The sequence below is a fragment of the Notamacropus eugenii genome, chromosome 1 (assembly GCF_028372415.1).
Source record: "Notamacropus eugenii isolate mMacEug1 chromosome 1, mMacEug1.pri_v2, whole genome shotgun sequence".
NCBI classification, from domain to species: Eukaryota; Metazoa; Chordata; class Mammalia; order Diprotodontia; family Macropodidae; genus Notamacropus; species Notamacropus eugenii.
In genome coordinates, this window is record NC_092872.1 from 377,932,201 (window position 1) to 377,958,029 (window position 25,829).

General features: G+C 44.7%; 2 protein-coding genes across 4 annotated transcripts in view; both read right to left on the minus strand.

The window, feature by feature from the left end:
• CAMK2A (calcium/calmodulin dependent protein kinase II alpha) overlaps window positions 1–3,774 on the minus strand; it is an 89,060-nt gene extending 85,286 nt beyond the window's left edge. The window contains exons 1-2 of one of the 3 annotated variants that reach the window (XM_072630705.1): window positions 3,151–3,731; window positions 1,962–2,346 (exon numbers count right to left, since the gene is read on the minus strand). In XM_072630705.1, the coding sequence (XP_072486806.1) occupies window positions 1,962–2,023 (62 nt within the window). In that variant the 5' untranslated portion in view covers window positions 2,024–2,346; window positions 3,151–3,731. Of the gene's footprint in view, window positions 1–1,961; window positions 2,347–3,150 lie in introns of all 3 variants that reach the window. The other 2 variants (XM_072630706.1, XM_072630707.1) reach the window with 2 other exon arrangements.
• Window positions 3,775–14,176: 10,402 nt separating this feature from the next.
• Window positions 14,177–24,854, minus strand: ARSI (arylsulfatase family member I). Its single transcript, XM_072630708.1, has 2 exons — window positions 23,804–24,854; window positions 14,177–15,687 (listed from the first exon to the last, which is right to left on the minus strand). The coding sequence occupies exons 1-2, from the start codon at window positions 24,133–24,135 to the stop codon at window positions 14,277–14,279; spliced, it is 1,743 nt and encodes a 580-aa protein (XP_072486809.1). The 5' UTR covers window positions 24,136–24,854; the 3' UTR covers window positions 14,177–14,276.
• Window positions 24,855–25,829: the final 975 nt, after the last annotated feature.

Below are 25,829 nucleotides of genomic sequence, written 5' to 3' on the forward strand. Positions count from 1 at the left end.
TATATATCCACCATACAGCCCTACAGTCTCAGAGAAATGGTGCACCCCAAGAAGCAGCTGCTTGTGACTAACTGGAATTGCTGAATCCCTTGAGTGCCTTCAGAGGTAGCAAATGACCCTTTCTCCTCCTGGGCAAGAAGGACCACACTCCCCAAGTTCTCCAGCTCTGCCCAGCCTTGTCTTCCCCAGACCCACTCCAAATCTGAGCCCACCTTGAGCATACCAGTGCACATGACTATCTGTGTCCCTTAGAGATATTCACATAACCTCAGGTACATGCACTAACATGGGCACCCGCTGTGACTTGCTCACACATATGCACAGCCTGCTCATGTGCAGGCAGCTTTCCTAAACATATGCATATAGCCAGCCTCCCACACATAGGCATATCATATATTCAGGTCTTGCACACACACCCCATACTAGCATGCCTTCACATGGACCCAGTCTCCTCCTATATACATATATATATATGTATATATATATATATACATATATATATGCACATATTCAGTAAGCCCTCATAGTTGCATCTGTGCTTAGATTCAGACTCACATGACTAGGCATACCTGTATGCAGGAACATATCAGCATACCTTCATATATGTTCTCAGACTCACACAGACACATATATGCACATATTCATATACTCAGCATATTCCCACACAATGCACATACAGATGCAAACGAGCACCCTTTCATGGATTCACACAAGATGAATGCAGATACACAGATATATAATCCCCTACACACACACACATAGCATCCACAGCCTGACTAGCTGGAACCCAGACTCTAAATATCTGGTACCTCTCTGTCTTGCAAACACTCCAGCCATGAGCAGAAGATAGAAGGTTAAGTGCCAACGCGGCAAGGTGGCATAGTGGAATGAACATTAGATTTGCATTCAATTTCAAAGAAACAAGGTTCAAATTCTGCTTCTCCCACTTAATACTTGTGTGACCTTGGGAAAGTCACTTTGCCTTGGATGATCTATTTTTTCATCTATAAAATGGGAGCTCTGGACTAGACAATCTCTAAGGTCCAATACAACTCCAAACCGTATGACCCAATGCAGATGTTGCCTAACCTACTTCCTACAAGTCATTAGGGTTCCAGGCCCCCTGAGGGTAGTGCCACTGGTACCTCCTATCCTCACAGCTGCTAAGACTGTGAAAATAAACTTCAGGAAAGTCTACCTGCCAACCTAGTCCCAGTCCCTTCACATTCTGTCCCCTGCATGGGCCAACTCTAGCCAACATTCATAAAACCAAGTTAAGCATAAGCAATTTGGTAATAACCAGCCATACTGGGGTATTTCTCTATGCTCCCCTACTTTGTCAGCTGCACAAGTTCACCCCTAGGACAGCTGGGCCACAGATCCCATGGCTCTGCCCCTCCCTATCCCTACAGACAAAAAGTGCTCAAAGATACCTTCTAAGCACCACTCCCTACAACCTCCCCCCATCACCACAAGGCAACCAGGCTTTAACCCTGCATGGACCAGGTTAAGTACTTAATAAATGTTTGTTTCCTCCCCTCCCTTCCTACTGTCAGAGCCCTCTATGGTGCTAACTTTGGCTGGGAGGAGCTTCCTCAGAAAAGTTGGCCACTCTCCACGGTCCGGGAGTATGTGCATATATGTGCATGCAATCTAGTGAATATATGCACATATGAGTTGTATGTGCATGAGTGTGCAAGGGTATGCTGAGTGTTTGCATGCAGTCATGAGCAGGGGTGAGCTCAGTAAATGTGCATGGGTCATGTACTTGGATACACATACATATGTACACACACACACACACACACACACACACACACACACAAAGACAAGTCTTTGGGAGTCTAACCTCCAATACTCCTCCAGCAAACCAACAGCTTTGATCAGACATCTTCTCTCTTTCCCACCTTGGGGGAAGGGATCAACCTGCTTTCCCCCCTTCCCTCACAAAGGAAACTTACTTGCCCAGTTCCTCAAAGAGCTGATATTCTTCAGTGAAGCGGGTGCAGGTAATTGTGGCCATGCTGCCCAGCAAGGCAATGAGGCAAAAGCCAGGTGAAGAGAGCTTTGGAGCTGGAGAGAGGAGCTGGGCTGCAAGACGAGCGACAGCTCACACACAGCTCACTGATGCCACTCCGCTCCCGGGCTCCTCTGGGGGCTCCCAGCTGCTCGCTTCCCCGAGCAGAGGGAAATGAGGGAATGAGTTTGATTGGCAAGCTTGGAGATAATGATGAGGGCAATTTGTCTCCTCTAAGCCTCACAAGCCTTCGTCAGCATCCAGGTTCCCATGGCAACCACCTCTGAAACGCCCTGTTTCCGTTGCCCCAGCAACTGCCTCCCAAACACCTGCAGGCCACAGGACCCAGGTTGGGGGCGGGGGAGGGGGAAAGCAGCACCCAGAGAGAGGGAGGGGAAAAAGGAGAAGAAACTTACTCCTTAGATAAAATAAGTAAATAATCCCCCAACCCCACCCCAAACGCTGGGGTGATTGAAACAGATGGGCTAGGATTAAGTGGGGCAAAAAAGGGTTGTCATGGCAACTACCCTTGCCACATTTCAGGACGGTCCCTGAAAAGACAGGATGCCGTTACCCTAGCAACTACATCTTATCCTCCAGAAAAAACAGGTATTGCCCTGTTGCCCTGGCAACATTCAAGTTCCAAGGTTTAGAAAAAAATTATGTCTAATTCATCCAGACCTACATATATCTCTTTCTCATTTCACTCTCCTTTCTCCCTGTTCACCTTTCTCCTCTTCCCTAACTCTGACTTCTCCCCTCTCTCTCACCTCTCTTTATTCTCTTTTTCCTCTCTCACCTCTTTCTCAGCTCCAAGCTTTCCTCTCCTTTCACCTCTCATCTCTCACTTTTCTTTAATATTCCCTTTCTCCCTCATCTTCCTCTCTTCTCTCCTCTTTCATGTCTCTCCTTTCTTTCTTTCCAAATATCTTCTCTCTCCCCTCTTGCTCACCTTTCTCCCCTTTTCTGCTCTCATCTCTGCTCTTTCACCTCTATTATCACCTGTTATATCTCAGCTCTATGCACTCTTTTTTTTATTATTCTTCCTCCCTATCCCTCATTCCCACTGTCCTCTCTTCTGTCTCCCCTTCCCCCACCTTCTACTTCATTAAGTTGCTTCTTTTGTACTGCACCTCTTGTTAGAATCACAGGCACTAGGAGGAATCCAGAGGAGAAGCCTCAGATCTGGGGTCTTGGAGAGAAACATCCTTTGTGACCCAAGACATGAGCTGGTCCTCTCCCAAGGCTCCTCGAGTGGACATTAGACTCTCTGCCCCTCCCAGCCCTCCTTCTTTAAAGGAATTACCAAGTTGCTCTCTCCTGGGGACCCTGTCCTAGTTTCTGTTTCTTGAACAATCCTAGGAGTGGGGGTTGGGGCAGGAGCAGCAACCCAAAGTAGTAGAAACAGAGCTGGAATTAGGAGACCTGAGTTCTATCCCACCTGTGTCATTACATGACCTTGGGGAAATGACTTTTTCTCTCCCAAAGGTGAGTTTACTTATCTGTAAAATGCAAGGGTTGGATTGGTGACCTCTCAGGGCCCTCCTAGCTATAGGAGTCAATCCCCACCATGGCACCCATGCTCCTTCTGTGTGCTTGGCCAGGCCAGTGGAGATAGTCAAAAGCCAGCGGGCTGAGAGGGGAATGGAAACCAGATCCAAGCTTTGATCCCATCTTCCTTTCCCCAGCTTCGATCTAACCAATCACATCTAAAACAGCTGGCATGTGTCTAGAAAAAGATTGTCAGCATTCTCATCGTGGAAAAAACTAATCTTGATGTCTCTTGCCCACCATTAGCACCACTCCCTCCCCCCACTCCCTCCACAAGACCATATTCTGCTGACTTTTATTTTCTCTACTAGCATCTATAATTACAAAACTGGTTGCCACCACTAGCTCCAATACTTGAGGCCTTACAGGCATTCACCATCCTAGCCATCACCCCATGTTTCTAGAGTAGACAAAGGAAGATTCAGAGAGGTTGGGATCACAGCTCTAACAGGGACTAACCTGGGAATACAAGTTACAGACCTATTCAAAATCATAAACTTCTATGTTTTCCCAGAGAGGTCTCATTCCACAGCCAGATAAACTGAAACCCAGGAAACTGTCTTTCAGTGAGGCCAGAGTTGGGGGTGGGGAGAGAACAATTTCAGGCATCTACATCATTCTCTAAGATTTCCCAATTGCACCCCACCCAGTTATCAGCAATGCTGGCCTCTTTCCTTACAGGCATTTCCCAAACTCCAGTGACTTGCTTTTATTCTTCTCCAAAATCCCTGTGTCTAGTGATACTCTAGGGATCTGGATTCGAAATGATCATTTTCTCTCTCTCTCTCTCTCTCTCTCTCTCTCTCTCTCTCTCTCTCTCTCTCTCTCTCTCTCTCTCTCTCTCTCTCTCACACACACACACACACACACACACACACACACACACACATTCACACACCATCCCTCCCACTCCCACTCCCATCTTTCCCTGGCTGCATGAAATGTCTGCCCCTTGCCCAGGAGCCAGAGATGGGAACAGGGAACCGCCTAACCCCTGAAGAGATAGACTCCTCCAGGTGGTGAATTGAACCCCTCAGGCATAGCTGCTTTTTCAAAGGAAAGAAATCAAAGAGGGCGGGGGAGATAGAAAGGGGAATGAGAGGAGAGGAGAGGATCGGGGAGGGAGGTGGAAAAGAGGGAGGAGGTAATGGCTCAGCCATTAATTGCACCATTGCCACCTTCAGAAAAAGGAAAAACTACTTGGTTTTGTTTTTGCACACAATACACTTTCCCTTCTCCCGCCAACGTAGCAATTCAGAAGCATAAAGAAGGGCCCTGTCATGTGCCTGGGCACACAGGACTGCCACTCAGCTAATGGGCAGCAAAACATTGGATATGCTATTACCTCCACCTTCAGTACCCACCGGGAACAGGACAGTTGCCCTTTGGCAGCATGAGTAGGGGAAGGGGTGGGTAAAAGGGAGAGGGGGAGGAATTTAACTAAGAGAGCAGAGCTTGGCAGAAATCTCAGCCACAGAATGAGAGACCCAATAAGATGTCCTGTGGTTCCCACCTCCTCATGTCCTGGTTCCTCCACCTAGATCCCTTCTTCTGCCACCTCCACCCTTTTCTGTAGAAGCTGTACCTAGTGGAAATGCCCACCCTGGGCAGACTATTTGGGGCAGTGGAGGATGAGGAGGAGAGGTGACCACTGTGAAAGATGGAGCAGCCTAGCCACAGCAAACAAGGGGATGCTACGTTTTCCTTATAATTATCAATCCCTTATACTGAGCCTCCAGTCCAAGGAAGCAGGCCTTTATATCTCCCAGCTTGCTGAGCTCCTAATGCCTCCTTTGTCTTTCCTGGGGGATAGCATTCCTTTGTCTGCACCTCGAAAACCAGGAGGGCAGGGGTTTTTATCAAATCACAGAATATTAGCAGTAAAGAGGCTATAAAACACAGAAGGCTAGCATTAGAAGGAACCTTAGGTATCTAACTGAAGATTCTCATTTTAAGCAAGATGAAACTAAAGCTAAGAAAGAGAAAGTTTTGCTCAAAGTTCTGTAGCTGTTCACTGGTAGAACTGGGCTTACAACTGTCCATGTCCTAGTAAATGTTTTATAACCACTGAAGTGACTTGCCCAGGGTCACACAGCTAGTGTCTGAGGTCAGATCTGGACTCAGGAGTATGAATCTTTCTGACTCCAGACCTGGTACACTGTCCATTGTGCCACTAGCTGCCCTCTCAGTTGCTGATTTCTGAAATGTAAATGCTCACCCTGAAAATTTTAACAATCGGCTCTCAAGAACCTATACTAGCAGGCTACATCACACCTCTGCCCATAACTCAGGGCTATAACATACTATCATCTTATTTAGCCCCTAGAGCTAGTCATGTAGCAGTTTGTGTGACAAAGATCTGGAGATGGTAGGATTTTAGTTGACCACAAGATTAGTAAATATCTCAAGTATGACATTGCTACAATAAATAAATGAACAACAACAAAAACAGAATGAAAAAATAAATGATGCCATCTTGGGTTGCACAGAATCAGGGTTTGACTGTCATCTAGAGTATTGTGTTCCTTTCAGGGCATCACATATTGGGAAGGATATCAACAAAGCTATAGGAAGGTAGCCAGAATGGTGAAGAAACAAGAGATTGTGCCATTTGAGAATTAGCTCCAGGTTTAGGGAGGTTGTGGTCACTGTCTTCAAGAATCTGAAGGAATCAGACTTTTTCTGCTTAACCCCAGAGAGCAGACTTAGGAACAACCTGGGAAAGTCAATACCAAACTGACTTCAGATCAACATATGGAAAAACTTTCTAACAGAGATGACAAACCATGGATTGTGCTGCCTTATATACTAAGGAGCTCCCCATCACTGAAGATATTTAAATAGTGGTTACGCCTATCTCACAACAGATGTTGCAGAAAAAGAAAGGGCTTTGTAACACAAGCTAGGTGAATGTGAGTGATTCCTCTCTCCTTAGACTCCTTTCTGCCTCACTTCTTAAAAAGTCCTTCCTTTTTTCCTCTGGCAGCACCAAGAGGTGATATGGGGAGATGAGAGAAGGAAAATGGTTAGGTGATGGGAGATGGCAAAGAGGGGGAAGGAAGATGCTGGGGTGAGGCAAAAGGGTCCTCCTGACTAGGTCACTTTGCCTGAACCCCAAGTCTTCTAGTGGGTATGGGATAGAAGCAGGAGAAGCCCATGGAGAGAGGAAAGTCACTAGTGGATCATCTTCTAACTCAACAAAAGTAAATTCTCATCTGGAAAAGGCGACAGAGGAGAGTTGGTCCTATGATTGGTTCATTGTTTCTCCTCTTACTGTATAACTACCCTGAGAAGGAGGAATTATACCAAATGTATAGATAGCTTCCCTGCCCACCAGATTCATAGGACAGAGAGAAGGAGGGACAGAGGGGAAGAGGGTACTGTCAGTAGTGCCCAGTGGTCTGTGGCAGCAATGAGAAGCAGCCAGTTTGTGTTTGTCCATTAGTGAGAACAGAAAAGGATGATTACAGCCTCTGGCACTCATACCCATGTGCATGCTGACATCTGGCACACATGTGTGTGGCTGTCTGAGCATAAGCACCATCGACTGACACCCAGCAGCACCCAAGCCCACCAAGTCCCTGTTTTGCCATGCAGCCCCACATATGTGCTCAGCTTAGTGCTGTGGTCATCTGGGCTTCCCAGGGGGCAGCCTCTGAGGTCAAAATAAATATGCTTCCTGGCTTTCAAACTAAGCCAAGGTACATGAGCAGGGAGTTCTAAGTGGCTTCCTATCCATATGACATTGCAGAGACATGTGTTTGGATTCAAGGAAGCACCTCTGCATCATTGGCCAGGACAGTGACATGTGAGGGATACTGAGTCTGTCCATCAACCTTTACTTAAATGTCCCCATGGACACAAAGGAATGCACTCAGATTGCCAGTCTCCTAATACTACAGTGCCTATCTATCCCTAGCTCACAGCTCCCCTGATTCCTCCCTACTCTTGGAAGGTATCCTTTCTGAACCTAGGTGGAGAAGAAGGTTTGCAGTATGAATCTCCAGGAGTAAGGATCTCATTGAGTAATTTAAGGAACAGAGATAAAAAAAGAGCGGAGGAGTGATTCATAAGGAGAAAGGGAGGGCATACTGAAGGTGGCCCTGATTCACTCACTGAATGGAGGGGCAGCTTGGGTCAAAGGCTGTTTTGGTCTTAGATTCAAGTCCTGACTCCAACCAACCCTTACTAAACTATAGGACCCCGAGGAACACACTTCACATCTCTGGACCTTATCTATTTCTTCTGCAAAACTAAGGTAATAATACCTAAATACACTATCCACTGCACCAGGTTTTTATAAGGTTAAGTGCTTTGCAAATCCTAAAGCACTACAGAAATGGGAGCTGTCATTATTAATCAGAGAGAATCCTAGAATCTCAGAGTTAGATCTCAGATATCATCAAGTACAGCTCAAATCTAAATGAGTCCCCTCCTTACATCTTATAAAAGGAATGGTCATCCAGCCTTTGCTTAAAGAAGTGAACTCAGGAGTCTGTTCTTCACCAAGGCAGCCCAGGGTGTGCTGATAAGTGTTTAAACAACCAGCTCTTCGGAAATTGACAAAAATGTATGCTCTAAACATTTTTAAGTTAAACATGCATTACTAATATTCTCTCCATCATTTTTTAAAATTTAAACAATATGCAAAATAGTAAATCAAGCCCTGGCTTGCAGTATTTGCTGCCAATTACCTTGGGCAAGTAAGCCACTTAATCCCTGTTTGCCTCAGTCTCCTCACCTGTAAAATGAGCTGGAGAAGGAAATGGCAAATCACTATAGTATCTTTGCCAAGGAAAACCCCAAAAGGGGTCACAGAGAGTCAGACATGACTGAAAAGACTCAGCAACAACTTGAAAGCTGGTTCAAGCTGATGAACAGCCTAGATGGTTGAGAGGTTTTTTCCTTTGTTATCCTCATATTTCCTTCCAAAATCACCCTTTCTGCAGTCTCCACCTGCTGTTCCTGCTTCTGACTTCTGGAGACATCATCTAATCTTGCTTCCATGAAAGTCCTACAAATTCTTGAAAATAACCACCAGGTTCCTGCTACATCTCTCCAGACTGAAGAACAATGGATCTTTATGCCATGATCTCAAGGCATTTTACTATCCTGGCTACCCTCCCCTGGACACTCTCTAGTTTATCAATATCTTTCTTAAAATGTGGTACCCAGAGTATTCCAGGAGTGGTCTGACCAAAACAAAGTAGAGCATCTCTCATTCTGGACATTATGACTCTTATGATGTAGCCTAAGACTGCATGACCTTTTTGGACTGCTCTATCACACTATTAACTTATATCAACCACATAGTCAATTAAAACCTCCCCAACATATCAAAAACATCTTTTTCAGATAAACTGCTATCTAGCTGTACCTTTCGTGTGTTATACATGGGAATTTAACTTGTTGAACCATTGCAAGATACATGTGTTTCCTAATTCAATTTCATTTTATTAGATTTAGCCCAACATTCTTGTCTTTCAAGATCCTTTTGGATCTTAATTCTGACCTATATGTTAGCTATCACTCCAAACTTGGTATCATCTGCACGTTTGTGCTTTTATTCAAATAATTGATAAGATATTGAATAACACAGGACCATGGAGAGATCTCTCACGCCCTCTATTAGATACCTACTTCCCAGCTGACATGGAACTAATTACCTTTTGTAATCAGCCATTTAGTCAGTTTCAAAACCACCTAATCATATTTTGTGTAGCCTACATATCTCCATCTCATCCACAAACATAACATAAGAGATTTCATCATATGATTTGCTCAAATCTAGGTAAACTATATGACAGCATTCTTTCCCTCTAGTAATCCTTCCCAAAAAGAAAAAAATAAGAGGAAATCACATTAGTCTGACATGATATATTGTCAATGATGCCATGCTGGCTTTTTGTGATTGCTACTTCTCTCTCTGCATGTTCACTAGACTTTGGCCAGTATGTTCTAATGAGGTAAATAGAAAAAAACAACAATGAAAATCAAATCAAATTAAATCTTGAACACTGTATAGTTATAATGACCAAGCTCGACTCTGAAAGAGAGAGAAGAAAATACAATTCCCTCCCATCTTTGCAGAGATGAGGGAATAGGAGGGTGGAATATTGCATCAGCTATCAATTGTTCTGCTGGTTAATCTTGCTGAACTGTTTTCCCCCCTTTTCTTTACTCTTTGTTACAAGGGGTAGCTCTCTGGGTAAGAGACAGAAGAAAACAAAAACATATTAAGTGCCTACTATGTGTGCTGAGCACTTTACAAATATTTCATTTGGCCTTCACAATAATCCTGGAGGTAAGTACTATTATCATTCCCATCTTACAGTTGAGGAAATTGAGGCGGAGAGGCTATGTGATTTGTCCAGGGCCACATAGCTAGTATATTTACTGATCTAAAGTAAAATTTGAACTCAGGTCTTCCTGACTCCAGGCCAGCTCTATCTACTACACTTCTTGGTTGCCTCTCAGAGGGATATATTTGAAATTAGGCTATTGGAAAAAAAAAACCCCAATAAATTTAAAGACAAACAAATATATTCTAGAATTTTTCCATGACTCAAAAGCAATCTTGCTGACCTATGGTATGTACCTTCTACTCTCTTTGTTAAAAACAAAAAGGGACATTTGCCTTTTTCCAACACTTCCATTCTTCAGAGAGGAAAGGATTCTAGATCTAGAAATGCAAGAGAATTCCAAGATTGTCCATTTAATTCCCTCATTTTACATGAGTAATATTATGCCATTAGATGTGAAATGACTTACCCATGTCAATATTGGTGACATAGAGGGGCAAAATTTGAACCGCAACCCAAAATCCAGTATACTTTCCACCGTCCCATATTGCCTCTTTGGGGCAGGAGTGGGGGTGGGGGACAGGGAACAATGAAGGAAGTGAGAGGAAATCAGAGAAGTGAGAAGACAGCAACCCAACTAGATGGCCCCCTAGAGGGGCTATCATGTAGCCAGACAGCTGCCCCTGCCCTGGCTGGGCTCCTTGGCTGCCCAATGCCAGGGAAGTAAGTAGACATGCAGGGATGAAAAGGGCCAGGACCTAATGGGAATGACAATCAGGAGTGAGCATGAGGGGGTCCACTATCCTAAACCCAGGGGGGTCTACCCTCTGGAAGCCAGGTCATAGTACTGAGAGACCTGGGACTCAGACCAATTCTACTCTGCCCCCTCAAAGGACAGTTTTCCCAGGCTCACTGAGAGCAAACTCCAATGCCCTGAGTAGTGGGAAGGGAGGCAGTGAATGTACCCTAGCAAGCAGGAACTAAGTCATCGCTTCTTCTCACCCTCCCCCCCCCCCCATCTCTCCACCTCCTTTCTTTTCCCTGCTTCTCTTCTCTCTTGGCATTTTTCTCCACATGCACCACCAAATCCTGCTGGCTCTGCTTCTAAAGTGGCAGGATAGGTACCTACTGAGGCTGAGGGAGGGAGGCAGAGAAGCAGTCAGTCAATACAGTAAATACTAAGCCCTTACTATGTCCCAGACACTGTGCTAAGCACTGGGTATATAAAAAAGAGGAAAAACACAATTCCTCTCCTTGAGGAATTCACAGGAAGCAAATTCCCCTTCAGTTGCTCTGAGGCTCCATCTCCCTACATTGTACTTGGAGGCTCCTAAGTTGGGGGTTAGTGGGAAATAGTGGGGAGGATTGATTAGGGCCCAGCTGGGAATGTGGCCATCCCTTTGGCCTCTAAGCTCTCTTGTAGAGGAGGGACCAGTTTCAAGGTCTCGCTGCCACCCAGTGGCCAGTAGCGACCACAAGAGAGCCAGGAAGCAGCATCAATGCATCCGTAGGTTCTGGCAACCCTGGGGGACATATGCCAGGACGGGCCTCCCCACTGAACCAGTGGTTTGTCTATCCTGTCCTGGGGACAGTGAACAGTTGAAGAAATGATAAAAGTATCTGACATTTATTTAAGTTTTGCAAACATTTCATTTAAACCTCACAACAGTCCTGAGAGGTAGGTGCTACAGATATTTCTCATCTCATTTTACAAAGAAGGAAACTGTGTCTTGGTAAGTTTGCATGACATCTATATAGTCACATTACTAAGTGTTGGAGGTAGGATTTGAATTCAGTTCTTGACTCTGAGACCAGGATGTTATCCACTATGTTCCCAATAGATCTGCTTCCTCTGAGGGACCTGACTCAAACTCACTCACCTCTAAGGTCAAAGTCAAGTTTGTGTCCTGGGGGAACTTGCAGCTGAGAAAGTCAGAACTGGATGGGACCTTAGAGGGCATTAGTATTCAAACCCCTCAGTTTTACAGATGAGGAAAGGAAATTCTAGAAAGGTGCCCAAGGTCACCCTGAGTCAGGGGTAGGGCAGGGCAGGAAATAGATCCCAGATCTCCTGACCCCCAATACTAAAGAAAAGTTCTACTCCACTATGTATTACTACCTCCTACTCACTGGGTTTAAGGGTGAGAGTGGAGGGAAGAAAGGAGAGAAAAAATGGTTCCCTCATCTTAAGATAGCTCAAAGCTGTCCAGGGCAACGATTTTTTTTTCACTATATCTGCTACCCCGGGGCCACAGTTCAGTGACTTGCATGTGGTAGGGGCTTGGTAAATGCTTCATGGATTTTGACTTTTTCCATAGGAGAAGAGGTAGGTAACAGTGGCCATCAGGAAAATATTGCTGCCACTCTCCTAAGGGCAGGGAGAGGAACATTAGCAAAGAGAAAAAGGGGAGCGCCCAAAACAGCAATCAAATTGCAAGAGCATCAGAATAGTGTTGGTCATCCATGCTTTATTGGACCTCCAAGTCACATTAATGGCATTGTGAGGAGTCTAACAAGCTCAGAATAAACCAGTGAGGACTCAGGCAAAAGAGTAGCTAGAGTGGTCCAGAGCAATTAGAGGTCCTTACTGGCCGGTCCAGATCAGATACATCATTTCAATGAGAAGCCTTGACTCCCCAGGGCAATCACTGGTCCCATTCTCTTGTCGCCGTGTGGCACAACAGCCCACAGCAGCCACTCTCAGGGTCTCATCATCATGGCGCTCCTCCCTAGTCCCTTAACTCTCTGTGAAGAGGGTAGGGAAGGGAGAGCCTTCCTACATGCAGAGACTGTACCCATGGTGCCATGGTTGGACAATCATCTGTGCCAGGACGCCTGGCAACCCCTAAAAAGTACCTGTTTTTGCCCCAAGTGAAAAAAATTCCTTTAGATATTGATCCTCCAGGCTTCCCAACCAGACCTCTTCCTACCAGCCCTGGGGCAAAGCCAATCTAATACTTCACTTTAAGGGGAGAAAAGATGGAACTGGAGGGAATAGGAGGGGTTGCTCTTGCTCTCTCCCCACCCTCCTTAGGCCCCTTCATGCTACCCGGAGTCTATTCCCCTTGGCCATGGGCCCCTAGGCTGTGTCATATCTTTCAGTGGCCGGTTTTAAATGAATGTGATTTTGTGACAGCAAAACCCCTCCCCCCCACCCCCTGCAGCTCATCCTTGAGCTGACAAGTCCTAACAGGCCTCATTTGCCAGAGACAAAAATAACTATTTTCAAAATTCACAGCAGAGCCATCGCCTACACATGCAGCACCGACTGGAACCTAGAGGGAGAAACACAGAACAGACTGTGCAGAATGAAAACGCACTGTACATTAGAGGTTTTTAACCCCCACGCCCCTCATGCCTGCCCCTCAGTGTGTGAATGTACACGTGTGCAGACACACATGTATAGACTTGCACACATACACAATTTCTCCAACTTCCACTCCCAGCCTCCCTTCCCCCACCCAATCCCAGGGCATACCCTGGACAGATGTACATGTAGGTGTGTATCAATGACTTATCAATGACTATACATGCACATATTTATACTCATTTGCACAGTGACCTAACCTGTAGACGTGCTTATATGTGTTCATAATCATTCACTTGGTCCAGTGCTGGCACACAGTAGATGCTTAATAAATGCTTATTGCTTTGCATGTTTGCACACCCTGAAGAGTCACTGACAATCACTCACTACCATTGCACCACCAGCACCCCATTTACTAGAGGCTAGCTAGGTAGAGGAAACTCCCAAATCTAGATTCTTCAAGATGGTGAGGATGTCATTGGCCACCAAATCCAGCTTCCCTCCCCACGCACGAAACCTTCTTTAGCAGGCCCAATGAGTACTCACCTACCTAGTCAGGACTACTTTCCCTATACTCTCTCTACTCTTCCAATACCCTCTCTTGGTACTAACCTGGGTCCCATCAGCTGAAGCTGGGGGAATACCTTTATTTGGGTGGGGACAAGGAGATGGACATGGAAGAGAAACTCCATTCCTCCCTCCAGGAGTAGCCTAGGGTGGTTCAGGAGTATAAATGGCTGTAAGACCTGGTCCTGAACTCACATTCATACCTCTCCATCTCTGCTGCTGAGCTCCAGGAGAATTGTTATGGAATTGAACAAATCAAGACATATCACCACCAATCAGGTTGTGTCTGTCCCCCCAGCCCTGAGCCTAAGAGATATTCCCATTCCTAGACTATCACCAGTTCACTTTCAGGGCATACCCTCCCCCACCCCAACCAGCTGACCTAGCTCCCAGTTTTCTCTAAGAGAAAACAGGTGTTTAGGCAACCAGCAGTCTCTTCTCTAAGGGTTCCCAGCTATGACTGGGGACCAGTCAGAAGGAGCCCTGGAGGAAGAGTTGGAATGAGAGACCCCCACCTCCAGCCTACCCCCAGTCAGATGCGGTTGGACATCAGCCTGGTGTTGAGCTTGCGGAAAAAAGAGCGAAGTTTACAAATTTTGCACTTCTTTCTGCCCCGGTGAGAACCCCTCCCCCTCCCTTCCCCAGCCTCTTCCTCTTCCTCTTCCTCTTCCTCCTCACTAACCCATGGACCCCAGGCACCCCCATTGAAGTCAGGGTGGGCCCGAGGATTCTCAGCGGGGTAACGCACAGGGATAGCCGTCCGGTTGTAATACGCCAGCCGAGCCAACAAGGAACGGACTACATCAGGCCTTTGGGCTGACAGGTCTTCGCGTTCATAGGGGTCAGCACTGATGTTAAAGAGCCACACAGACTGGCGGGTGCCATCGGCCAAGCGCTCCAGGTTCCACCAGCTGCCAGGGAAGTTGGCAAGAGTCTGGGGGGGAATCCAGTCACTGTAGCCAGGGTCCCCTGTCAACAACTTCCATTCACCAACCCGAATAGAAGCTTGCACAGCAGTGTTCCAAATGCCAAAACCACCCTCGAGGGAGCCGTACTTGGCGTGGTTGTAGAGGGGGTCGATGTTGTGCAGAATCTCCATGCGAGGTGAAGGCTGACCCTCACTAATGGCCGGCCATACATTGTAGCCATCCAGCCCCTCTGCCTCAGACACACTGCCCCCAGCCAGTGTCACCAGTGTAGGGTACCAGTCAGTGATGTGCACCAGGGCCCGACTTGTCCTCCTCTTCCTCTTGAGCAGGGGGCTGTGAACAAAGCCAATGCCACGCACGCCACCTTCCCAATAGGTGCCCTTGCGGCCCCTCAGGGGCCAGTTGCTTCCTCCTGAAAACGTCTGGCCGCCATTATCAGTGGAGAAGATGATGATGCTGTTGTCATAGTAGCCATAGCGCTTCAGGGCCCATGTGATATTGCGTACAGCCTCATCCATACAAGTCACCATGGCAGCATATTTGCGCCGAGAAACGTTGCCCATGGTACGGTAGCGATACAGGTACTCACGGGGAGACTGCAGTGGTGTGTGCACAGCCTGAAAGGCTACATAGAGGAAGAGGGGCTGGCGGGGACTATGGCTGGCCAAGATCTGACTGGCACGCTGGGCATACAGCAGGGTAGAGTACTGGCCACTCTGCTCCCATGCCACACTCTCCCCCTCATGGAGGTCATAGCCACACACACCAGGCCCATCACAGTTATCATACGTGTAGTAATCCACGTTGCCTGTCAATGAGCCCAGGAAGGTATCGAAGCCACGTCGGGTAGGCAGGCATGCCTTCTTATAGAAGCCTAAATGCCATTTGCCCACCATATGAGTGGAGTAGCCCACTTCCTGCAGCTTTTGTGGCAGCGTCACCTGGTCAAGGGGTAAGCAGCTGGGCTGACGAGGACGGATGATTGAGTGCTGGAGTCCTGTGTGGATCTGGTACCTGGTTAGGAGGGGAAGAAAAGTACAAGGTGAATACATTAGCATGCATCTGACTTCCCATTTGCTCACCTAGAACTTAAAGATGGAATGAATGAATAAATGAATGAATGAGCATGTATTAAACATTTATAAATGCTTAATGTGCAATTAGGAGGCAATTAGTGGCTCAATGGATAGAGCACTGGGAGTCAGAAAGACCTGAGTTCAAATTCAGCTTCAGACACTTCCTAACTGTGTCACCCTGGGCAAATCACTTAACCTCTGATTGCCTGACAAAATGGATCCTCTGGGGGAAGAAATGGCAAACCACTCTATATGTTTGCCAAGAAAACCCCAAATGAAATCACATTTCTGAAATGACTGAACAACAAATGTGCAGTTGATAGAGCACCAGACCTAGAGTCAGGAAGACCTGTTTTCAAATCTGATCTCAGATACTTACTACCTATGTGACCCTGGATAAGTCACTTATCCTGTATCTGCCTCAGTTTTCTCTTATGTAAAATAGGGATGATGATAGCCCCTACATCCAAGGGTTGTTGTGAGGACAAAATGAGATATTTATAAAGCACTTTGCAAACTTTAAAATGCTTTAGAAATACTATCATCATCTTCATCATCATTATCATCATCATTAAGCACGCATAATTTAGCTGGGAACACAAATGGAAAAGCAAGATAATCTGTTTTTAAGAAGCTTAAAATGTTCCTCCCTAAGTAAAAAAGAAGGAAAGTCTGCTACAGTGAAGGCTCCTAAACTAGAAGTGAGGAAAGCTGGGATCTAATCCTAGCTATGACATTAATTAGCTGAGAGCTCTTTCTTCACTCTGGTCCTGAGTTTCCCCAACTATAAAATGATGGGATTTAACTAGATAAATTCACCATTAGTAAACTGGAGGAGAGGAAAGATAGCAGACAGCTGGGTGGCACAGTGGATAGAGTACCAAGTCTATAGTCAGGAGGACCTGGGTTCAAATCCAGTCTCAGATACTTACTAGCTATACGATCTTGGACAAGTCACTTAACCCTCGTTACCTCAGTTTCCTCATCTGTAAAATGAGAAGGAAAGGGCCAAGAAAACCCTAAATGGGGTCACAGAGTCATATATGACAGTTATATATGACTGAAATGACTCAACAACAAAATTGAGGGATAAATTATTCATTAATAAACTTGAAGGGGTTTGACTAAGTTTTCTTCCAGTTCTGTGTTCTTAAGACCTTTCTAGTTCTGACGCTTCATTTCATTCCTCTTGAACTCTGATTGCCCATATTGTATATTCTAAATTCCATGGTCTAAGGCTCATCCTGGCTCCAACTCTTTATGTTCTAAAGTCCTTTCCAGTTTTAACACTCTATGTTACAAGGTCTACATCAGCTTCAGCATTGTCTGTTCTAAAGTCTTCCAAAGTCTGAAGGTGGGAAGAATGAGATGAAAGAGAGGGTGCTGCTCTCTTGGTCCTTTGCTCTGTGGAAGGAAGGAGAAGTAAATGACCCCGTGAACCTTCTCTTCTCTACCCAGGGACCTCATTGGCTGGAGATAGGCGTTGGTAAACTATGGAGACATTGCCCATCCTAGTGAGTTCCAACTTAGTCTAAGTCCTTTTATGCATTCAACAAATACCTATTATGAGTTACTATTTACCTCCCTCCCTTCTTAGCAAAAGTGGGGGATTATAGGTGTAGAATATTGCATATATTATTAAACACAGTTGATAAGTGGATTGATTTTTCCTGGATTGCTTTTTTCTCTTCTTTTTTATTCTTTGTTATAAAGGATGACTTACTGTAGAGGGCAAGGGTGAAGAATAAATTTGGAAATGAAAGTAGCATTTAAAAATAAATTTCAATATATTTTTTTAAATACTGACTACATTCAAGACCTCATGTTAAGTGCTATGATAGATACAATAATAAGTAAGTGGCCCTTCAACCCTCTGGAGTCAAGTAGAAAAGATAACATCTAATAACTATAATACTTACACATCAATTATCTACAATTCTATCAGTGGGGATTGATCACCTACAGCCAACCTGGTAATGAGCCTCTCTGAGCTTAGCTAGACTGGGTCTCAGAGGAGAAATATAGCATCTGTTACCAGGTCCATACTGAAAGACTTTCCAGCACAAGATCTGCCATAACTTGCCATCTAATAAGATAGTTTTAGAGAACATCAAGTCACCTGTACACCACAATTAGGCTTTGAAGGAGGATTTGATTCTAATGCAAAGTAGGATAAGAATGTATGAGATACTGAAACAAAATATGATAAGAAATCCCAGGAAAGGGAATTCACTACTGGCTTAAATGGCAGAGGAGTGGGGAAGGGATGAGAGAAAGCTTCACAGAAGATGTGATATATCAATTAAACATTGAAAGTCAGGTAGAAATAAGGAATGATAAACTCAATGATTTTAGAAAAACATGGAAAGACTTGCATGAAATAATGAAGAGTGAGATGAGCAGAAAAAAGAGAACATTGTATATAGTAAGAGCAATATTATTTTAAGAATGACTGAGCAAATAAGTTATTTTGACTACTATAAATACCCAAAGTAACTATAAAAGACATATGAAGAAAGACACTGTCTGCATCCAGAGAAAGAAATGATAAATAGAAACATGTATAGAATAATTTTACACATATGTAACTATTTATTTCTGATGATAGCCATCTCTAGGGCAGGGTGAGAAGAAAAAATAAAAAATAAAAAAAAATAAAAAAAATAAAATGAATAGCAAGTCATACATAGTAGATTTGCTGTTTCATGTTCAATCATCTTTTTATTGTACTATGTTTTGGAAATGGTTGTTTTATTCCATAAATGAAAAATAAAATAAACATTTTAAAAAGAATCCTGTATCTCCTTCCAGATTGCTCAAATTTATATTTTTATGTTAGAAAAAGAAGTAAGTCAGGTAGGATTAAGACAGGTAGAGATAGGGGGAAGAAGAGGGGGGAGAGAGAGAGAGAGAGAGAGAGAGAGAGAGAGAGACCAATATGAGCAGTATTATGAGAAAAGGCTTAGGGTTAGAGAAGAAGAGATGTGAGAGGATTGATAGTAACCCAGTTTGGCCAGGACACTGAGTATGTGGAGAGGAAAATATAAGGCTGGAAATGTAGAGCTCCTATAGCCAGAGAAAGGAGTTTGGACTTTGTCCTGATGACAATGGGGCGCCCTAAGGGTATCTCAGTGAAGAGTTGACATGATGATCAAACTGTGTTTTAGAGATAACTCTGGATGGAGATATATATGTGTATATATATATATGCATATATATATACACATATATATGTATATATATATACACATATATATATGTATATATGTATATATATTTATATACACAGAGACATATATACACACACATACTATATATATATGTGTATATATGTACATATATATACATATACATATATATTCAGTCCCTGGTAACCAACTGTCCCTTCTATATTATACACCATGAAAGAGTGGCAATCTTGTGAATGCAGGGAACTCTCATTAGTGGAGTGCCTTCCACATGGTGCAATGAAAAAAGCCTCACCTCTGGAGCCAAAGGCCCTGGTCTTAGATCTATTTCTACTTACTTCCGCCAAGTCACATTCTCTCTACCTTTTGGGAACCTCAGTTTCCTGATCTGTAAAATTAGGAGGTTGGATGAGATGACCCATTTCATCCCTTCCAGATCTAAAACTATCATGGTTATGATTTAGTAAATAAGTTGCCCAAGGCCCACCAAGCCTAAAAAAGACTTGCCCAGGATCACACATTCAGAAAGGACCAGAATCACCATGGGAACTAAGATCTTATAAAATTACTCCCAGCCCTCTACCCTATACCATGCTGCTTCTATTACAGTATTGCTTTGTTTTAGAATTTTTTGGTCAAGACTTTCCTTGTTTCATCCATTTAGGGAATTCCCAGAATAGAAACCCCCTCAACTGTTGCAAATTGGCAATTCACCTGTAATTTATAGACTTAGTGGGTTGCCTGGAGACACTAAGAGGTCACATAGTCAGTATGTGCCAGGATTTGAACGCAGTTCTTCCTAACTCCAAAGTCAGCCCTCTATCAACTATGCCTCTCAATTATGTGTTATGTTATGTTGTGTTGTGTTATGTTACATTGTGTCATGTTATGTCAATTGACAAGTATGTATTAAATGCCTCCTGGATGCTATGTATCATGCTAAGCTCTGAGGATACAAGTGCAAAGAATGTAATGATCCTTATTCATAATAAGTTTACATTTTAATGGAGAAGAAAAGCACATATATAAATGCAGTACACATATAAAGTAAATTCATGCAAATATTTTAAAAACAGTTAAATATATGATACTTGTGTTATGTTTTGTTAGGTTATGTTACATGTACCTGTTTCACTAAAGTTCTACTCTGATGCTTTTTCAAGGCATAGAAGCAAGCATGGGCTATCAAAGGCTATATCAACAGACCACAAGCTTGTCCAAGTCCTGGATTATACATACATGCCTGGTGATAGACCACTCCTGGGTGTGCCTGTCTTGAAACCAGCCTAGATAAGAGTAAAAAGACTCATCACCAGAGAATCAGGAATTGTTCAGCCATAGCAAATCTACTAAGGCACAGAGGGGGCTTAATCTGCAGCAGAAGAGGAAGTACTCCCATGAATGAAATCCTATCTCTTTCAAAGCCTTGGGTGTGCCTGGGTCTGTATGTCTGTGTGAAATGCCATCAAGTTCAGCCCCAGGGGCCTGAGAGAGAAGAAATAAAATGAGGGGGAAGACAAGAAACCAAGAAGTGGTAGAGGAGGAGGTAAAGGAAAAGGAGGAGGAAGAAAAGGAGTTTACTGAAAGCAAAGTGTGTGTGTTCATCCCTTGTTGCCTAAGAAGATCATGCCATCAGAGAAATAACAACATGACTTGCACTTGACTTTGTTTTGAGTGAGGGAGGGCTGTGCAGGTCACCAGCCTCACTTCTCCTCCAGAGCCATCTGGATCCAGTGACCTGATATTCATCAGGATGACTAGAGATGACCCAGGATGAGGCAATTGGGGTTAAGTGACTTGCCCAAGGTCACACAGCTAGTGAGTGTCAAGTGTCTGAGGTGAGATTTGAACTCAGGTCCTCCTAACTCCTACGGTAGTACTCTATCCATTGCACCACCTAGCTGCCCTCTGAGAGCAAGGAGGATGATTACAAAGGAAAGCAGAGCAGCTGGGGATAAGATGAAGCAGTTCCCAAGAGGCAGAGAACAAAAAACAGGGGTTGATTTGAGTTGTATTCAAGCTGAGGAGGCCTCAGTGAGGTCCAGAGGTGGGCTAAGGAGGAATCAATGAAAACATCCTTCACCAACTTCCCTGATTTCATTCCCTCCCCTAAGCTGTCTCCCCTATTCTGCTCTCCTCAACACCCCTCTCCAAACACTGCTGTCCTTAGCTATCCATCCCACTGCCTGACTTTTCCTCTTCTTCTACCACAATCATCAGATAGTTCCCCCCCCCCAGCTGATCTCCTAAATTCAGATCCACTTATTTCTCAGAATCTTTTCATCTCACCTTCAGATTCCCTTCAGCCTTCTGTTCTTAATTTTCTTTGCACCATCAACTCTTAGCACAATGCCTGGCATACATCGGGTACTTAATGAACACTTATCAACTGACTGACTTCCTGTGCCTTGGATCTCCTTCCACTTCTCCACCTTTTGATAGCATTGGGCTGGAAAGGGCTCAATCCCCTTGGCTACCCCTTTTCCCCCTCCATTGTTTTTATATAGTTTAAAGAGAAATTATACCACTTTAGGAAGGAAGGAAAAGAGGGAGATACAAATGAACGTTAGGAGGAATATAATGGAGCTTTTCCAAAAATTGTACTCTGACTATTTCATCCCAAACCCTTAAAGGGTTATTAATTCTTGAATCAGGTCAGTTAATAGCTGACTAGAGGACCAGAACTGAAGTGCTGATCTGTTTCACCTTGGTGTGGCCTTTGGTCATGGTCCCAGAGCTCTTTACTTAATCTTGTCCTATTCAACATTATTCATCCAACCTCCATTCATTCGACAAGTATTCCTTTAGAGCCTAGTATGTGCCAGGTACTGTGCTAGATAAAAAGCAAGTCCAAAAGCAGTCCCTGCCCTCCAGGAACTAATATTATGTTGCGAATAAGGGGAATGACATGAACACAAGCAAGTAAACCCAAAATATGTCCAGCAAATTCATAAAGGGGTCAGAGAAGGCATCATTGAGAAGGTGGCATCTGAGTCAAAACATGAAAGAAGCAAGGAATTCTAAGAGTAGCATTGAGGAGAAAATGTATTCCAGACCATGCAAAAATCAAGAGATGGGAGATGGAATGTTGAGTTCAGGAAATGGCAAGGAAGTCAGTTTGACTGGAACATAGTTTGTGTGAAGGATAGTTATATGAAATAAGCCTGGAAATGTAGGTTACAGTCAGACTGTGAAGGGATTTAAGTGCTAGGATAAGGAGTTTATATTTTATTCTCGAAGAAACAGGCAGTCACTGAAGTTTCTTTTATCAATGGCTTACACAGTAACGACATGCTTATCAAATCTGCAGTTGCACAAATACTTGGAATAATGAGCAATATGGTGGAGGGAGGACCCTAGTTCCAAAGAAAGACCTATGCAGACTAAAACAATGGAACAAATCTATTAAAATGAAATGTAAGCTCCCTGAAAACAGCTGATGATCTCATTTTGTCTTTAAACGTACAGTGTGTAGCCCAGCACTTTCTCTATAGTAGGCTCTTGGTAAATGTTTACTGACTTTCATCTAACTGAATAAATGTAAAGTCCTACACTTAGGTTCAAAAACTCACCTGCACAAGTCCTAACTAAAAAGCCACTCACAGAAGAAAAACTTGGGAATATTGGTTGACCACAAGTTTAATATGAGTCAACAGCATAAAATGGTTGCCAAAAAAAGCTAATGTGATCATAGATGGAATGAATGGAAGCACAGTCTCAAGATCAAAGGAAGTGATAGTCCTACTCTCTTCTGCCCTAGCCAGACTCCATCTGAAGAATCTTGTCTGGTTCTAGACACCACATTTTAGAAAGGATATTGACAAACTGGAATAAGTTCAGAGGCGGATAACCAGGATGGTGAGGCAACTGGAATCTGTGCCATGTATGAGCAATGGTTGAAGAAACTTGATTGGAGGTATTTAGTCTGGAGAGGGGAAGGCTTTGAGGGCCTTCTTCCAATATTTTTTTTTGTATGAATGAAGGATTAACTTTATTCTAACTCCAGAAGACAGCACTAAGGCCAGTGGGTGGAAGTGACAGATAGGAGGATTTCTGCTTCCCATAATCAATCAATCAAACAAGCAAGAAAGAGTTAAGGAAGCCTTTGGAAGCACTATGTTCCCAGTCACTGAAAGGGTTCTAGCAGAAGCTTGATGACCATATGTCCAGAGTGTTACAGACAGCATTCTTGTGCTGCCCTGGGTGTTTGGGGGTCTTAGATGACCTTCAGATCTTCTCCAGTTCTGAGAGTCTATGACTTGATTTCATCTTTCTGACTCTGCAATTAAATAGCTGTGTGAACTTGGCTAAGTCTCTCAAATGAGAGAAACTGACAGACCTAGAGGTCCTTTCCAGCTCTAATAGTCTGTTCTAAGATGCCTTCCTGTCCCGAAGCCCCATATTCTATGGGCTCTTCCAGGTCTACCATTCAGTGATATAGAGGAAGGAATGATAGAAATGGGGGTAGGGAGACCTCACTACCTCTGATACTTACTAGCTGTGTGACCACCAGCAAGTCACTTAACATCTCTGAGGCTCCCACTTTTCCACTCCTGTAAAATGAGGAGACCTGTAGACCTTACCTCAAAGGGTTGTTGTGAGATTTAAATGAGATAACACCATAAAACACTTTGCAAACTTTAATCTATATAATTCTACACTCATTCACACTGATGAGTGAGTGAATTAATATATGCCTCCTCCTAAGGGATATTTGCACTTTAAAAGAAGAGCCTGGAGGTTACTAGAGAACTCTCCACTAAATATAGAAAGGCCAGTCATGGTAAATACTTGGTGAGGAGGGTCTTCCAGGACCTTTGGCCCTCTAGGCCCATTGTGATCAGTGCAGAAAGTCAGCCTACTTACCTGCCAGTGAGGAGCTGGCTTCGAGAAGGGGTACAGATGGGCTGGATGTAATAGTTCTCTAGCTTTACACCCTCAGCTGCCAGTCTGTCCAAGGTCGGGGTCTGGATGTCTGAGCCATGGTAGCCCACATCATGGTAGCCTTGGTCATCAGTGAGGATAAAGATAATGTGAGGTGGAGGTGGGGAGGCAGACTGCGAGGGGGATGGGACAGGCTTGTCCCCAGAGGCCCGAGGCCCATCAGCTTGGTGGCCCGGCTTGACCCAGTCCCACGAAAGGTAGCCAAAGCTGAGGAGGCTGACCAGTGAGAAGCCAGTGATCGCTGACACCGCCATGCTGCCCCCAGACCAGCGGCGGCTCAGCTTCTTAAAGAGGGCCAAGGTCACGGCCGCCTGGAGCTCAAGTCTACAGGACCACTGCGCCCTCCAGGCGCTCACTCGCCTCTTGTGAGAAGGCAGAGTGACTCCTAAATTACTTTCTTTGCCTTTTTTCCACTAGGTTAAGTCTACAGAAAAGGGGGAGAAACTACCGGAGTTATGAGCCCAGAGCGGACTGAAGTGGTTGCGCCCCCAGTCTGAGGACCCGAGCTGGAGAGAATAGATCTAGGCCCCTCCCGCTTAAAAAGTTGGATCCAGGTCCAGCTGTGTAGCTAAGGGGTCCCCCACAGCTGGAGGCTACCCTGTAACTACCGGGCTCCCTGAACAACTCTTGCGGAGCTTGGAGAGCTGGCACAGCTAGGAGTCCCGCCGCGTTTCTTCCCTCCTTCTCTCCTTCCCTCCCTCCTTCCTTTTCTCCCTTTTTTTCAGCCAGGAGAGCCCCGGACCCGCCTTCGCTGCCTCCCCAAAGACCTCTTTCTCATTCTCTGGTGCCCGCCCTCCTCCCCAATACCCCTCCTTTCTCTCTCTCTCCGTGTCCCTTTTCTCTAGTTCTCCCCTCACGTCCGACCCTGGCACGCCTCTGGGCAGCTTCAACTTCAGCCTGTATTCAGTCAGTCTTTCTTCGAGATTATGGTCGCGGCCAAGTCCAGTTCTCTGCAAGCCCTCGAGCGAAGTGGGCTGGGACCCCAACGAGAGGAGAGGAAGGCTGAATGGGACGGGGCGGGGCGGGACAGCGGGGCGGAGCTGGGGGCACCCCGCCGGAGAGAGGGAGGGAAATCGCAAAGTTTTGACTTCAGCTGGGGGCTCCCAGGTGGAGGAGAAGCGCGCACAGCTGCGGCTCCTCCTCTGATGCCTCCCTGGAAATTGGCCGCCCGAGGGGTGCAGTGCCAACCCCGGTCATGAGATGGGAGATCAGTGCCCAAACTCTGGGCTCTGGAACAAGAGCACGATCTTGAGCGTGCCTAGAGCAATCTGGAACACAGAACACCAGAACAGAAAAAGATCTTAGGAGAATGTCAGAGCTGGAAAGGATCATAGAACACAGAATGTCAAAACTGGAAGGAACTTTAGAAAATGAGCATAGACTGTTAGAGAGGAAAAGGACAGAGACTAGCTGATCCAAATCCTTCAGTGTACAGGTAGGGAAACTGAGGACCACAGAGGTAAAGTGACGTCCTAGGAAACACAACTAGTCCTTAGCAGAGCAAGATGCCCAGGTCTGATTCCTAGTCTGGTCCTATTCATTTTTTGTTAATAGAAGAGAAATATCTTTATTCAAGTAACCTCACTCAGCTATAGTTATGGTGAGAATTCTCAACCAAACAAGTTATAGTGGAGATCATTTCAAGACATAAAATTAAAAAGCTTTTTCATGACAAAAATCAAAATGTCTATGGTGGAAAAAATATCTGTGATAAAGGTCAAGACTAAAAACCATTGTCAATGAATAAGTGATCAAAGGATATGAATGACATGCCAGGAAAGAAAATTTGCAGACTATGAACAATCATCTTGAAGACTGCTCCAAATCATTAATCATAGGAGAACTGCACATCAAAACTATTCTGAGGCTTCACCTCACACCCAGCAAAAAGGTAAAGATGAAAGATTGTCATGATATTAAAGGGACTGCTGAAAGAAAGGCACACTGA

Bases quoted from the DNA above. Each gene is read 5' to 3' on its own strand.
- ARSI (XM_072630708.1), bottom strand. From the start codon at position 24,135: ATGGCGGTGTCAGCGATCACTGGCTTCTCACTGGTCAGCCTCCTCAGC. The intron at 15,688-23,803 runs GTAAGTAGGCTG...CCTCCTAACCAG, and splicing joins AGCCAGCTCCTCACTGGCAG to GTACCAGATCCACACAGGAC.